The 16,075-nt window shown below is 35.2% G+C and overlaps 1 protein-coding gene across 2 annotated transcripts in view; it reads left to right on the top strand.

Annotated features, from left to right (window-relative positions):
• Positions 1-16,075, top strand: part of gsk3ba (glycogen synthase kinase 3 beta, genome duplicate a) — a 64,966-nt gene that overhangs the window by 34,266 nt on the left and 14,625 nt on the right. For both annotated transcript variants that reach the window (XM_016450794.1, XM_016450793.1), the window contains exon 3: positions 4,890-4,973. In XM_016450794.1, the coding sequence (XP_016306280.1) occupies positions 4,890-4,973 (84 nt within the window). The remainder of the gene's footprint in view (positions 1-4,889; positions 4,974-16,075) is intronic.

Here is a 16,075-nt window from a genome sequence, read left to right as displayed (position 1 = left end):
GGTGCAACAAAAAAAAAAAAAAAGTAACATATGGCTATGAAATAATAATAATAATGATAATTATAATAATAATAAATGTTATTATTAATATTAATGAATAACAATTTTAAACAAAAGAAATATTACTCTTGCAATATTTCACTATAAAATATTTGTGGAATATTTAAGAGAAATAATAATTTTGATTTTATTTTACAGTACAGTTCATTTACAGTTTTTAATTACAGTACATTTACAGTTAATATCAAACCTGGTATTGTTAGCATCATGGTTTACTGTTTGAGCTGCTTGAATACATGTTCTTATTAATCAATTTTTTTCCATTTTTTAGCATCTGTAGTGTAATTTAGTGTAATAAAAGTATCTTTGTCCATTAAAGTAAAAAACTTTTTTAAGTAAAGGTAATTGTAACATAGGTATTTTACCAATTCATTTCCTGGTGATGACGTGAGAAACAAAATTTTAAGGAGCAGTAAACCTAGTTACCTGCCTGCTACTGAAATTGTTTTGGGCCCTTCTAGACCTGAAGGCCCCTACAATTGTTCCCACTTGCCCCCATATTAGCGACAGTAGTCCTGGATCCAATGAGTGTAGACTTTGCTGTTGCATCTGGAGTAGAATTGCACTTAAGTAAGAAGGAAGGGGATTTTGTACTGACAGATGACAGGCATCATCTCTTTCGTATATTGCAGCAAAAAAGTATGATTGACAGAAGGATGTGCAGCGACACATAAATGCTGTTGTGCTGAGAGTGACTGTAAGATCAGATGGTGGTGTAAATGAAATTTAGGTCACTCATGTCAACGAGTGATTTCCGCTAGTGTGAAAAAGATGACTTTGTCTCGTTGGGACAGTGACCAGCGTGGAAGAGACATGTCCATCAGAGAGCTGTAGTGCATCCATGTGGCGTGTGTGAGACAGAACGGGTCACATATGAAGGACAGCGTGTGTACAGTGACCTGACAGAGATATTAGCTGCATCCGAAATCGCATACTTCCATACTATATAGTAGGCGAAAAACAGTATGCGAGGCGAGTAGTATGTCCGAATTCATAGTATTCGAAAAACAGTAGGCGAAAAGTACCCGGATGACCTACTACTTCTGCCCGAATTCCGTACCATGCATACGATGGACACTTTACTATCCCATGAGGCCACGGGAGAGGAGGCGCCATATTCCAAAATGGCGGAAGGCGGCTTTTTAACGGTCGAGTAGTACGTTCAAATTCAAATGTAGTACCTACTAAGCAGTATGCGATTTCGGACTCACCCATTGACACACTGTTCTGGTGTGTGTGTGTGTTTGTGTGTGTGTTTTGTCTGTGAAGCTGTGCGCCCTTTCCATTGACACTTTGTCGGGTCTTCTAGGGTGATAGTGCTGCTGCCTGTATAGCCAGCATTTTAAGTCATCACTGGCACATTTCCAACAGGAAGGTTGTTCCAAAAGGCATGATTATACCTTCTGGGCAAATTCAATGTATTTTGAAGTAAAAGGCCAGTGGGTCACACTTTATTTTAAGGTCCAATTCTCGCTATTAACAAACCATTAACTATGACTTTGCCTCAATAAACTCCTAATTTGTAATAGTTAGTAAGGTAGTTGTTAAATTTAGGTATGGGGTAGAATTAGGAATGTAGAATATGGTCATGCAGAATATGTGCTTTATAAGCACTAATAAACAGCCAATGCGTTAATAATAATAGGCATGATAATAAGCAACTAGTTAATAGTGAGAATTGGTCCCTATACCAAAGTGTAGTCCAGTGAAAAAGATAGCAGATGAATAGTGAAATGTCAATTCTAAATATATAATTCATTCAGTAACAAGAAGTATTGATAAAAATTTAAAATCTACAGAGCCAATGAGACATAGTGATAAAAAAACAGCAACAGTTTTGTGCTCCCCTGAAAATCGTTTTATCTTCGCCTTGTTTAAAAGCAGAGGAATGCACATGCATGCGTTGTGGTACTTTCATGAACGCACGTTGAAGACTAACATGGAAGAGAAGAAATTGTTGAATAAAGTTGTTATTGTTTTCTTTGCACACAATAAGTATTCTCGTAGCTTCATGAAATTACGGTTGAACCACTTATGTCACAAAGCTTGTCGCAACTCTGTTTTTCTATAGCTCTGGCTTTAACTGAAGCGCTACATTTTACGATTTACGCCACATTAAGTGCGCCAAAACGGTATTTATTGTTAGAATTTAGTATTACAACATACACAATTTAAAAGCTGAGACTTTGTTTCATATCACAAGCAGGGTTGCCAATTTGGCGTGAGATTTACATGGGCAGAGTGAGAGCGTGAGACAGAGCCTAAAAGCGTATGTCTCATGCCAAATGTGTGAGAGTTGGCAACCCTGGTTATTTCTGTCAGTCTTTTCCACCTTTCTTTTCAGTGGAGTTTGCCCCCTCTCTTGCTCATCCGAGAGAGGATCTGTATGTGTGAAGTGTGTCAGTATCTGTAGGAGTGTTTATCTGTATGACCTTTACCCTGCAACAAACACACACATATATACATGAAATTAGCATGCAAGAACAGTCCCAATATTCATTGTCCCTCAAGCTTCTTACTTTGACGTCAGTGGATACGTGTATTATTAGTTAGTATGTATAAAAAATAAAGAGAAACCTAGATAAGTGTTATATGTATACATCCATATACTGATTTTGTCAGCAGAAGCCAGTAATCAACACTGCTGCTTTTAGGTTACGTAAATGCTTGTAAATGCTTGTGTGATGTAATAGTGCAGCTGAAGTGATGTAATGGGGGCTTTTCAGAGGAATCAATCATTTTCCATGAAATGATTGTGTACTTGGCCGTGTGCATGAAGCAAAGGTACTGTTTGCGTTCTCCTTAAAAATTATAACTATAAATATATACCAATTATAACCAACTATAACTGCATTAGTGGGCTGCGCAATAAACAGTAGCTAAAATATTCAATTTTTGCTTATTCTAAGCATGATATTTTTCAGCCTTTTGAACATATTTAGTTCAGTATTCATGTATATTCTGTAAAATAATTTAAAATGGTTTCATTTTAATGAGAGAAACCATTGCTTTAAGCTAACAGCCATTGTAAGCAAGTACATTCAATCTGATAAATGTTTGAGACCAGATTTTCACAGTTTTTCACTAAATGATCTCATGAAAGAATAACTGTTAAAGTGATAGTTCACCCAAAAATGTTAATTACTCTATGATTTACTCAACCTCAAGCCATCCTAGGTGTATATGACTTTCTTCTTTCAGATAAATACAATCAGAGTTATATTTTTAAAAATGTCCCGGCTCTTCCAAGCTTTATAATGGCGGTGAATGGGGGTTGAGCTTTTCAAGCCCAAAAAAGTGCATCCATCCATTATAAAAAGTGCTCCAGACGGCTCTGGGGGTTAATACAGGCTTTCTGAAGCAAAGCGATGTATCTGTGTAATGCGGCCTGATGAGAGTGACTGTATGCAGAGTTGGCAGAGACTAGTGTGTTCACAAATTACCACCCACCATGTGATTTTGATGGAGTTACAGGCTAACAGAGTCACACACACACACACACAAACCCAAGTTTGATTCCACACCCCTCCCTCTGTCCCCGCAGGTTGCTTTTCACAACTTCATTGTCAGGATACCAAAACGTCAGTACCCCAGTCATTTCACAATTATTATACTACAGCAAAAACCAATCCTAAACGCACAACTTTAAACTTTAGAACTTTTTTTTTTGTAATAAATATAATATTAATATAAATTTACAATTTAATTAGAACATGCTTTCACATATTTCCCAATCATATACACATTGCTTCAGTTTTCTCAAGGGATTATTCAAGGAAACAATATTTAAGAACTAAAATAATTATATGAAGCGCTCTTTTTCTTGTCAGTAATACACAGGAGCAGGTCAAATAGGCTGCATTTATACTGTAAGACTAAAGCATTTGTTTCACACAATAATGTTCTTACATTGTGCATGAATTTGTCTGATAAATGCATTGCAAGAGATGTGAAAAATTCAGGCTGCTGTGCAAAGGCAATGTATTCAGAGAGAAACAACTATAATAAATGCACTATTTTATAATTTCATACTAATTGCGAACCATACCAAAGCGACCTCTTTAACCCAGAGTGGACTTAGTTTTATCAAACTGCTTCACACCATGCAACCAAACAAACCAAACAGACATTTAATGTATTTTCCCTGCTATTTTCAAAAGTGACCATGGCCTTGAATAAACAAATCCTCAAAAGCCTTGAAGTTGTGTCAGATATGATGTCTTCATGTATTTAATGCCCTGCAGTCACCTTCTGCTGCTCTCATGTAAATAGAGGAAGCATCTCTCTCAGACGCACACCATGTGGGTGGTGCTTTAAATAAAATCGTTGATTAGCCAGTTTCTCTCATGGAAGCTGCCAGATGACTCTTGTTGTTATGGTTACGGGCCATTCCAGTCGCTCTATTTTGGTCTATTATTCTGGTCAGATGTGGGTCAGAAACTGACTCAAGTCCTCTAAGCGAGGAACTCTCGAGGACTTTATTTGTTGCTGTGTATGTGTTTTATTTGAATTGCACTTAACGTGTATCAGCCATTATCACAGTTCTATTTCAGCGGTTTAGTGTTGGAAAAAATGAATGAATAAACCAGCTCATTACCAAATGTAGAAAATTGTTTTTGCTGGATCACAAGGCTTCAAAGGGAAATCAATGATCCCATATGGCATCTTTGCAGTTTTTTCACTTTTTCTGGATTGAGTGTGGGGGATTTAAATATGGTAAAAGTGGTAAACTGAGCTCAGAGTACTGCTGTTGCTGAGTACTACACTCTATGCGCAGCTGAAAATATTAGCTTAAATCAAACTGTTTTCTTGTTTGTGTTTTCTTGCAGAACCGTGAACTTCAGATCATGAGAAAACTGGACCACTGCAACATTGTGCGTCTGCGTTACTTCTTCTACTCCAGTGGAGATAAGGCAAGTGTATCACTTCATCTTATGTTTTATCTCACGCTACATCACGGTGTGCTTTTATGCTGCCCTTTTCAGTGCCATTTCTCTGAACTAGGGCACTGTGAATATACAGTAAATAAATATTCACAGTGTACTTGCAATTATTTTGCAGTTGATATAAAATTAAGCAACATCATGTTGCAATAATTTTAGAGTGATTTTTATTTGGCTGTGCATTTGAGCGTTCAGAGATGTTCCAACATCAAAATCCAATTCTGATTTAAACTAACAAAATGCTGTTTAAGTTGGTAAGTTCTATTCATGTTTGCAAATGAGATTAAACTGTATATATGTTTGTAAACATATGTGGTGATTTATTAGCATGTATGGCTAAATATATACATAAAAATACATAAGAAATATCAATACATAAATATCAAAACAAACACTAGCGTTCAAAAGTTTGGGTTCAGTAAGATTTTTAAATGTTTTGAAAGAAGTCTCTCATTCTCAGACAATTATTTGATCAAAAATACAGTGAAAAATATTATTAAAATAATATATTTTAAAATGTAATTTATTCTGTGATGTCAAAGCTGAATGTTCAACATCATTACTCCAGTCTTCAGTGTCACATGATCCTTCAGAAATCATTCTAATATGCTGATTTGCTGCTCAAGAAACATTTCTGATTATTATCAATGTTGAAAACAGTTCAAATATTTTTGTGGAAACCATGATACCTTTTTTTCAGGATCCTTTGATCCTTGTCCAAAAGAACAGCATTTATGTAAAATATAAATCTATAAATTATAAATGTTTTTTCTGTGACTTTTAATCAGTTAAATATTGCTGAATAAAAGTATTTTTTAAGAAAAAAAATCATTGACTCCAAACTTTTTAATGGTAAGGTTTATATATTTAATATAGTCAAATAGCTTTAAAAAATAAGAAAGAAAGAAAGAAAATCATTAATAATATTAAGAGATTTATTAACTATTTCGCCCATGCCTCTCTGTGTTTGTTAATCTCTAATGGAGTCTAATGGCGTCCAGATGCTGACCTGAGAGAAATCGACTCTGAGAACTTGTGCCCATGTGATTATCTGCTTTATCTGCTAGCCATATATAGACTGAGATATTAAGACATGCACACACATAAATACTGTCAACGCTGTAGCATGGCTTGACCGCCAACCACACATCTACCTCTCTGTCTTTCTTGGTCTCGATTATATCACACATTATAGGCACAGACCCTCTCGACCTCTCGCCCACACGCCGTGACTTTGCAAAAAACGCCTGACCACCGCTTTTTTCTTCTCTGAGAAACACGCTTTGGAAATGTCAGTAGCTGGTTTCCGCTCACACGCCCACATGCACGCCTGGCCCCTCTGTAACCCAGAATCACAGAGCACCGGGGTAAAGGCTGACAGGGAGTGCATGGAGAACAGGTCCATGAAATAATAAAAAAACTCTAGGAAACTGGAACAGGGGCTGAAGGGGAGGGAAGAGAGAGAGATGAAGAATGGTGTAGACAGAAGGCCGTGTCCATGATGCTAATGATATGACAACATTCCACTCACTCATAACAAACCCTTGACATTTGACCATCATCACTTTTATGTTAGAGGTGAAGGGTGTAATTTTTTGACTTTAAAATGCTTTCTCTTTTCTGAGCTTAAAGGTGAAGTGTGTAATTTCTGTGCCACTAGCTGTGCTGAACTGCTAGTTCAGCAACTATGCATTTATCAAATGCATCGTTAGCCAACCCCGCGTTTCCCAAAACCAGTTCCAACAAACATTCGTAAACAGCATTGCAAAGTTGTATGAATGGAACTACAGTTCTTGACCTGTGGTTGGAAGCATAGTTTCTTGTTAATATGGCATGTGGACTTCATGCTCATGCTCTTGGGCACAATAAGCAAGCTAACGTGCAGTACATACAATATTAATGATTCATAAAAGATGAATCACTGTCTGGCTATCTGTGATTTCAGTATAAGGATCATAATTTTTCAGCAGTATTGCAGCACACCATGACTGGATATTATATATTTATTTATTTAGTCATTTATTAGACGCTTTTATCCAAAGCGACTTACAAATGAGGACAACAGAAGCAATCAATTGTAGTATTAAAACAACTAAAAACAGATCCAAAACTAAAATCTAAAACGTTATAAATACTACCTATACACATTTTAAAAATAAAGAGATTAAATAAAAGTGACAAATGCATACAACAAATTTTCAAAACTTAACATTTAAATGAAAAACAAAAAAATAAAGCTAAAAACAATTCAAAATATTAAAGAACAAAAGGTATAAGAGTATAATAATGATTCTAACATAACACTAAGCCAAACATCAAAAAACCAACTACATATATGTGTATGTACAACAACACACACATACATATATACTGTATATGTACATACACATTTATAAATTCAATATATGTATTATTTCATTTCCATTTAGTTTGTTGAAGTATTAAAATAACTCAAATTAAGTAAAACTAAAACCTTAATAAAAGACCTATACAGACATAATAAATTCAGACATAATGTAACTAAAATTAAAATAAATAACAAATACAAATAATACAAATCAAATGACAGTAGTTTATCAGTAATCCTAAAAAATAACACTCCCAAACACACATGCTAAAAAACAACAACTTACTTACACATAGTAAGAAATGGTTATAAAAACTGAAACAGAAGCGAAACAAGTAATAGGAAATATATTAGCAGATATTATTATTAGATATTAGCACCGTTTCTTGATTGCTTTTGGCGTCTGATGGAGCGCATGGACACGGAAATGACGACTTGTGATGTCATAACAATGGATATATTTCCTTCTATTTAAATCTACTTTGTAAAAAAAAAAGTTGTTTCAACTTAGAGTCTAAGTGTTCACCTTAAAATTTTAAGTTTAGTCAACTTTAAATGTGAAGTTGTGCTAAGTGACAACTTGGGTAATTGAGTTGACTAAACTTGAAAATTTTAGAAATGGCAGCATGAACACTAGTGTTAATTTCTTTAAAAAACTATGAAGAACATTTTTCGTCGACAAGCTTTTTTCCCACAATTAAAACGAGACGATGTCGAGACGACAGTAAGGTCAATAAACGATAACTGTGACTATAAATGCACTTACTCAACCGCTGTTGTTTTAAAGTGCCCCTATTATGCCTTTTCGAATATTACCTTGCATGCAGTGTGGCATGTAGCTGTATGTGAACATAAACTATCTGTTGTGAAGTCGACAGTGCTCGCAATCGCCTAAACGAGTCTTCAGGAATTCGAATCTTATTCTGTTACGGCTCTACGTCACGAAGTAACACATTTGCATAATGTCTGCCCACGTTCTACGTCGCCAACTTGCCCGCCCACAAACAGTAAAATTTCCGTGTGGTTAACATCATGTCGAGAAGACGCCGTATCCTACTCTGTGAGAGTAACTTTGTTTTATCACATCTTATAATTACCACAAACTTGTTAACACTTGACACTTACCACTGAGAAACGTCCTGCTCCAGTCGTGCTTGCGAATTAGTCTCTTGTCGATCAGCCAGTTCAACCGTTTCATCATCAGACTTTGGCTCGAATTGGTAAGGTACAATCGATACCATCTTTTCTATGTATTGACAAGTCTCCAGGGCTGTCATTCCGTCATGGCAATGGGCCTTTCGTTTCCAAAACGCGCTGTACGCGGTAGACCAATACAGAGCCAGATCTCTCTACGGCTCTGGACCAATCACAAAGGACTGCGCCATCTGACCAATCACAGCAGTGAGGGCTCACGGAAAGGAGGGGTTTAGAATTGTGTATATATATATATATATATATATATATATATATATATATTTCTTCATGCACCTGTTCTGTATATTCTAATTTCGAATGCAAAAATGTACTGATATTGCCACGTTGTTTGCACATGGCTAATCGCTTAATAATAATAATAATAATATAAAATAAAAATAAAAAAACACAAAAAAAATCCTCCCCACTTTTACCTTGCATGCATGTAAACCTGTTTTAGGAGACTCATAAAACAATATTAGTAACCTTAAAAATGGCATAATAGGGGCACTTTAATAGAGAAAAATGATTGGAATTACTATTAGGAATTTTACTGTTATAATATTTTTGTTCGTTTTCATAAAGTAGACAGAGGGAGTGCACAAGTCTTTGATATTAATTTATATATTAAATAGCCTATAATAAACAGTACACTAGATAAGGTAAAATAAACCATATGTATAAGTCCACATGATTTGTGCTAATTGGTGAAAGTGCAATACCTCAAATGTAAAAACTAATTTCTCAAATGACAACAATCTTTGCTATTATAACTATATATAAAAATTTTATCAGTTTTACAATTATAGCATGTTTTCATTTACTAAAACTAGACTAAAATGCTCAGACATTTAGTCAACTTATGCCGAGTTCACACTGCATGATTTTCAAAATCATCGGATCATCATTGTTTTCACACTCCACGACTATCTGGGGTAGCATTCAGTTGCTGCTGTGTTCACTTCACATTGCACGACTGCATGACTGCACAATAGGAAGAATTGCCGACAACTCTGTCTGGTCCGCAAACTACGTTTCACAACCAAACGCACGCGAGAAGTGATAAGGAAATAACGCAAGATCATGCTGATATTGTGGTCTATAAGTCCTCCCCGAACAAACAATAACAAAGATGACTTCGTTGTTAACAACATAGCCTACTTCTGCTGGGAAATTTCAGTCAGAACTCATTTCACACAGCGTGATTGTGAATCGCCGACAGCTCCAGATATTTAGCATGTCAAATATTTCACGGGCGTCGGCGACGCATCGGCGATTCTCTCAGATCGCGTCTTTCAGGACAAAATTGCAGCATGTGCTTATCATTTGTTGGTGTGGACACTAATAAAGTTATCATTCTTAGTGTAAACAAACTTTACATAGCATCTACACCAGACAAAACTGAAGCATTGCAGCTAAATCACTGCCATCGTGATCAATGAAGCTGTCTACACTGTAAACCTCCCTCTGTGACACAGTCGCTCTCCAGTGCCATAAATGTTTCAGAACCGTCTCCACCAGTGACACATTTCGACCATCGCACCATCACAGTGCCCAGCAGTCAGTCTGTAGACTGGTTAGCTTCTCCCTATACTGTAATTTTAGCAGCTGCTCTGTGTTTTTTGTCTAGAGTAAACCACCATGAAATCAGAGCCCAGAGCATCTCATGGAGAGATAAAACACAAAGATAGAGAGAGTAGGCTGACGTAGGCCTTGAGAGAGAGAAAGAGATTAAAATCAGGCTTGAAAAGAGACTGTTCGACATAGATGAGGTGGCGTCATGTCTGGACGTGGTCTCTCTCTCTCCAAACAACTTCCACTTCTGCTAAGTGGCACGATTAGTAGAAGTGTTGTTGTACAATGCGGACAGTACTCAGCTCTGGAGCCTGACTTTAGACCCCTTCAGATGACTCTTACTACAGTCACAGGCTCCGTTCCAAAACATAGTGAGCAGACATGCTGTTCAGTCTACATACTGTAGGCTTTGAAAGCAGCATCCTTAGTGAATTAGAACCTCATTTGCAGGGTCTGACAGTTTGCTCATTGTCACACCTTCCAAAGTCAGTCATAAGTAAGACCATTACAGGTTATTTAGCAGGATTTTTTATTAATGATATATTTTTGTCTCGATAATGAGATTATATAGCTGTTTTCTCCTTGCTAGATGTATTAGTGACAAAGGCCTTCCCTTGTAAATACGAAGTGTTTAATTGTACTAAATGTGCACTTGTGTACTTGAAAACTTTAAAGTCTATTTTTAAAAAACTGTACTTGCAGATAATATAATATTAATGAAATAAAAAGTCACTTAAATGTAGAGTTCACTTTCATGTGTTTCTTGACACACTTAAGTACACTTTTGCATACTTTGTGATAACGTCAATTTAAATGCACTTTAAAGTACATTTCAAACATTGTTTAATAAACTTTTGTCATGCTATAAGGAAGTACACTTACTTTGATGTGTTTACTAACATACTAAAGCACATGTGAAGTACTTTAACATTTTAACTTTAGTGTGTTATTTATAAATGTAAAGTTAATATATTTTAAATGTAGGCTACTAAATTGCAGCTTCATCATTACAAATAATTAGAAATATATCTAAACACATGACCTACAAGTTTACACAGAAATGATTTTAAAGTACTGTATATTTTAGTTTACTTTAAATGCTTGTCAGTACATTTGAACCCTAATTCTGAAATAACTCGTAAAGATGCACTTACGTCCTACTTAACTGGCTCACAAAATAAATAAATAAACTCTATATTTAATTGCATTCAATATAAATTTTAAACGTAATACATTTTCATTTGCATAGTTGTAATTAACATGTAATTAAAGTGTCTGAAAACATTACATTAAGTTCACACCTAAGTTTATTCTTTTAAAGCATATTATTTTTGTAATAAGTACTATTTTTAAAAGTTTGCTGAAGTGAAGTTCTGGAGAGAAAATACACTTCCTAGATAAACCTCATATTGTACAATATGATGTTAGGATAGTAACAGTTGTGTTATATAATATAGATGGTTTGAATTTGAAACCATTTTAAATGGGATTTTTACTCACATTTTTACTCACATTTGCCAAATATTTTGGACTCTGCAAGAAGTGACTTGAAATTGAGTGATCTGAAACTGAATCATACAAATGATCATGTAAAATGTTTAAGAAATTACTCAGTTTTATGAAATGCTGTAACAAGAAAAAAAAAGTTTGGTAAAATAGTCAAATTTTGATTAGATTTCGTTTTTTATTGATAATGTTTAGTATTGAATGATTAATCACATTTATCTCCGTTTATGTAACATTAGGTACATTGTGGAAAAAAAATGCATCTCAGAAGACAATATTTATGCTGATTGTCTTTTGAAACAGCCTTTATGTCTGGAGTGCTTTTTATGCTTTAAAATGCTGCCTACAGCAGGTCACTAGGTTTTCAAATAGAAATGTGTGTGTGTGTGTGGTATTAGTGTGTATATGTTAGCACATTCAGCTGATTGCTTTGAGCTTAACCGACAGAACATATTAAAACCATCTATTTATGAATGGTGTAGGAGATGGTGTTACAGAGTCTTCAGAGAGGTACTGACACATGAGGAGATACTGGGCCTCGACAACCGCCAGCCGTTACCCATGATCTCTCTCTGCCATACTTAGTGGCTGCTGATTTTTCCTCACAGGGGAGCCACACAAGACACGGATGAGTCAACAAATACATCTACATAGACGACTCGGACAAAAATAGGAAGAGAGAGAGAGTGGTAGAGAGAGAAGGGCTCTTGAATATGCTACATGGACTTCTGTATTTCTGTGAAATAAATAGATTTATTCACATACTACAGTTATGAAGAATTTTGCATTTCTTCAAACTTGCTGTCCAAAAGTTTGGGGGAAGTACGTTTTTTTTTCTTCTTTTTTTTCTTCTGATAATCACAGAGGATGCATTGAATTGATTAAAAGTGACAATAAAGACATTTATAATGTTACAAAAAATTTCAATTTAAATAAATTCTCTTTTTTACTTCCATTTATTCAAGAATTCTGACAAAAGTATCAGTTTCCACAAAAATAAGCAGCACAAATGTATTCAACATTGAATGTATCTTGAGCAGCAAATCAGAATATTAGAATGGTTTCTGAAGGATCATGTGACACTGAAGACTGGAGTGATCACAGGAATAAATTAGGCCTACATTTTAAAATAAATTCAAATAGAAAATAGTTATTTTAAATTGTAATAATATTTCACTGTACTGTTTTTTATTGTATTTTTATTCAAATAAATGCATAAGGGTACATTTTTCGAAATTGAGATTTATACATCATCTGAAAGATGAATAAATAAGCTTTCCATTGATGTATGGTTTGTTAGGATAGGACAATATTTGGCTGAGATGCAACTATTTGAAAATCTGGAATCTTTCTCTTCCTATTTTTGTGCCAAAAAATCTAAATATTGAGAAAATCACATTTAAAGTTGTCCAAATGAAGACCCTAGCGATGCATATTACTAATCAGAAATTAAGTTTTGATATATTTACGGTAGGAAATTTACAAAATATCTTCATGGAACATGATCTTTACTTAATATCCTGATTTTTGGCATAAAAGAAAAATCGATCATTGTGACCCATACAATGTATTTTTGGCTATTGCTACAAATATACCCGTGCTACTTAAGACTAGTTTTGTGCTCAAGGGTCACATTTGTTTGTAGTTTGATTCTTGAACAAATGACTCTTATGAACAAGTTCCATGTATTGAATCAGGCGAAGCTGTCTTGATTCCCTGTTTACTGAATTTTCGGTTTGATCAGTCTAATGAATCAATTGGTGAGAAAAGGTAATAAAAATAGCTATAGAATAAGTTAACAATAATAGCACTGTTTAGGAGTTATGTTTAGTCTTTACAGCCCACTTCTTAAGGACTAAAAGAATCGTTAGTTGACTCACTAAGGAAACAGAATCGTTAAGTGGAATCAGATTCAGATCCAGAATAATTTCTTTTCATTCCAAAAGATCAATGATTGTGGCGGCACTGTTTTCCAAACCGGTCTGGAGTTTCACTAGACACACTTCACATGTATGTAGTTAGAATTTATCTTCAGTTAGTGCATATAGCGTCACCTCCCTGTGTGTTTGGCTCTGACAGGAGCTGTTTGTGGAAGAGACTGTTATAGCAGGGCCTGGGGACAGATGAGTGTCTACCTGTGGCTCCCTCACTGAGGGAGACGTTGACTACTGTGCCGTGAGCCACAGATCACCCAATCACATGCCCACAATGTCATGTGGCCACAGAGCAGCAGCCAATCACATGGCCCTGTAATCTGATGGGAGCATCTCAGGAGCCAGTCGCCTCAGAGCTTCTCCGATCGGCTGTAATTGAGGAAGTGATGCTGTTGCTGTAGTGAGGCTGAGAGTGAGTCATCGCTACGACTAATTTTAGCTGCACAGCACAGTCAAAGGGTGGTTTGGGTTTTTTTCCCACATTTTTTTAGGAAATCAAACATCTGTTATTAGAGACTACTTATCAATCAGAGTCAAAGCGGAGAAAGAAAAACGACTTGGTTAGAGAGAAACAGTGGCACTGACTGATTCATTGCATGTTCTGTCTTCTTGAAGTACAGCAATCACTGTGTCCTGGTGGAATAGTTTGTTGCTTATACTTTGTATAAGTATATATACTTATATTTTTAATTATTTATTTATTTATTGATACTTGTAATTATTTTTCAGATTTAATGCAGATTTTGATAAAGGAATAGTTTATAAAAACTGAAGCTTGTCATCATTTACTCACCCTCATGTTGCTCCAAACCTTATGATTTTCATGCTGTTGTGAAACACAAAACATACACAAACCCAAAAAAGGCAAGCTAAAATGACTACAATGAACAAATTATGCTACTTTTATTATTTATATTTCTTTTGTTCAACAAAAGAAAGTTATATAAGTGAAATATGTAGATGTCAAAAAACAATGTAGAACTCGAAAAATGAAAAATAAAATATTACCACATTATGGTACCATTATTATTATTATTATTTCATTTTTCAACAGAAGAATGTTATATGCCACGAAAATGATGTAGATGATGACAGATGTTTATTTTGTTTTTCTTTTTCATTTGGTTGAAATAATCCCTTTATATTTCATATCTTATACATTTTATATCTTTTATATATTGTTATATGTTTCATATTTATGCATCTCATATTTAAGTATCTTCATGCTTTTATCAGAGTAACTTCTATTTATTTATTTTCAAGATTTATTTATTTTACTACTTATGTTGCTAGTAATTATTTTTCAGATTTGACCCAGATATTAATAAAGGAATAGTTTACCAAATGTAATCATTTGCTCACCTTCCTTTCAAACATTTCTTGCTCTAGTGAAACACCAAAAAAGATACATTGCAAAACTTTTGGAGTGCTGTTTTACATATTGGGAATAGAGGCTGTCGAAAAAAAAAAAGACAAGCTAAAATGACCAAATGACCACATTATGGTACTTTTATACCTTTTTAAAACCAAAAAGATTATGTCAGAATTTTTATTTTTGGGTGAAATAGTCCCTTTATATTTTGTATCTATCTATATATCTTTTATATTAGGATATCTTAGTTATTCTTATATTGAAGTATCTTGACAAGTGTAGCAGAGTTGGTTGGTTTGACTCAAGTAAATGAGCTCAGGAATGTCAGATCCAGCAGAAATAGACTCTCTCACAGCTGAACTTGTGGAGGAAGGAAGAAGGGCATAATAGACAGGATGTGACATCAGACGTGGGGTCAGAGTGGCCCTGTAGGCCACCCTATTGAGCTCTTCTTTTTCATTAGTTCTTCAGGAGGATATGACTTCAATGTCTGAGCATGTATTTATGTAAAGGTGATGAGCGCAATCATCGCTCGCTTTCAGGCACGGTTCCACACAATGCATGGCAGTCAACGTCCACAATGACATCATGCCAGAGAATTGGCTGTTTTTGTGTCGCAGCTTTTTTTACGGTTCGCAAGCTGGTTGTTCAGTCATGGAGATATATGGAGGGATGCGGCGTATGGGACATTTTTAGAATAGACATTGACTCAGAGTCATTATCCTCTTTCACACCGAGCTGGTTTTATATATAGATTCACTAAAGTTATATACGTACAGTATGTGCTATAAAGCCTGACACTTTTAAAGGGGTCATATGATGCGATTTCAATTTTTCCTTTCTCTTTGGAGTGTTACAAGCTCTTGGTGCATAAAGAAGATCTGTAAAGTTGCAAAGACTAAAGTTTCAAATCCAAAGAGATATTCTTTATAAAAGTTAAGAGTCAGCCACACCTACCTAAAACGGCTCGTTCTAACACGCCCCCACATATCTACCTCACTATGTGGGAAGATTTGCGTAACGCCGCCCAAATGTTGACGCAAAGAAAGAAGGCGTAACTTTTATTCTCACTGTAGTATTGTTGACGCTGCAGCCATGTCGTGAAGACGCTGTGTGCTTCGTTGTGAAAGTGAAACTACTTTGT

This window comes from Sinocyclocheilus anshuiensis, unplaced genomic scaffold, assembly GCF_001515605.1.
Source record: "Sinocyclocheilus anshuiensis isolate Anshui unplaced genomic scaffold, SAMN03320099.WGS_v1.1 scaffold507, whole genome shotgun sequence".
NCBI classification, from domain to species: Eukaryota; Metazoa; Chordata; class Actinopteri; order Cypriniformes; family Cyprinidae; genus Sinocyclocheilus; species Sinocyclocheilus anshuiensis.
This window is presented reverse-complemented; position numbering and strand designations above follow the sequence as displayed.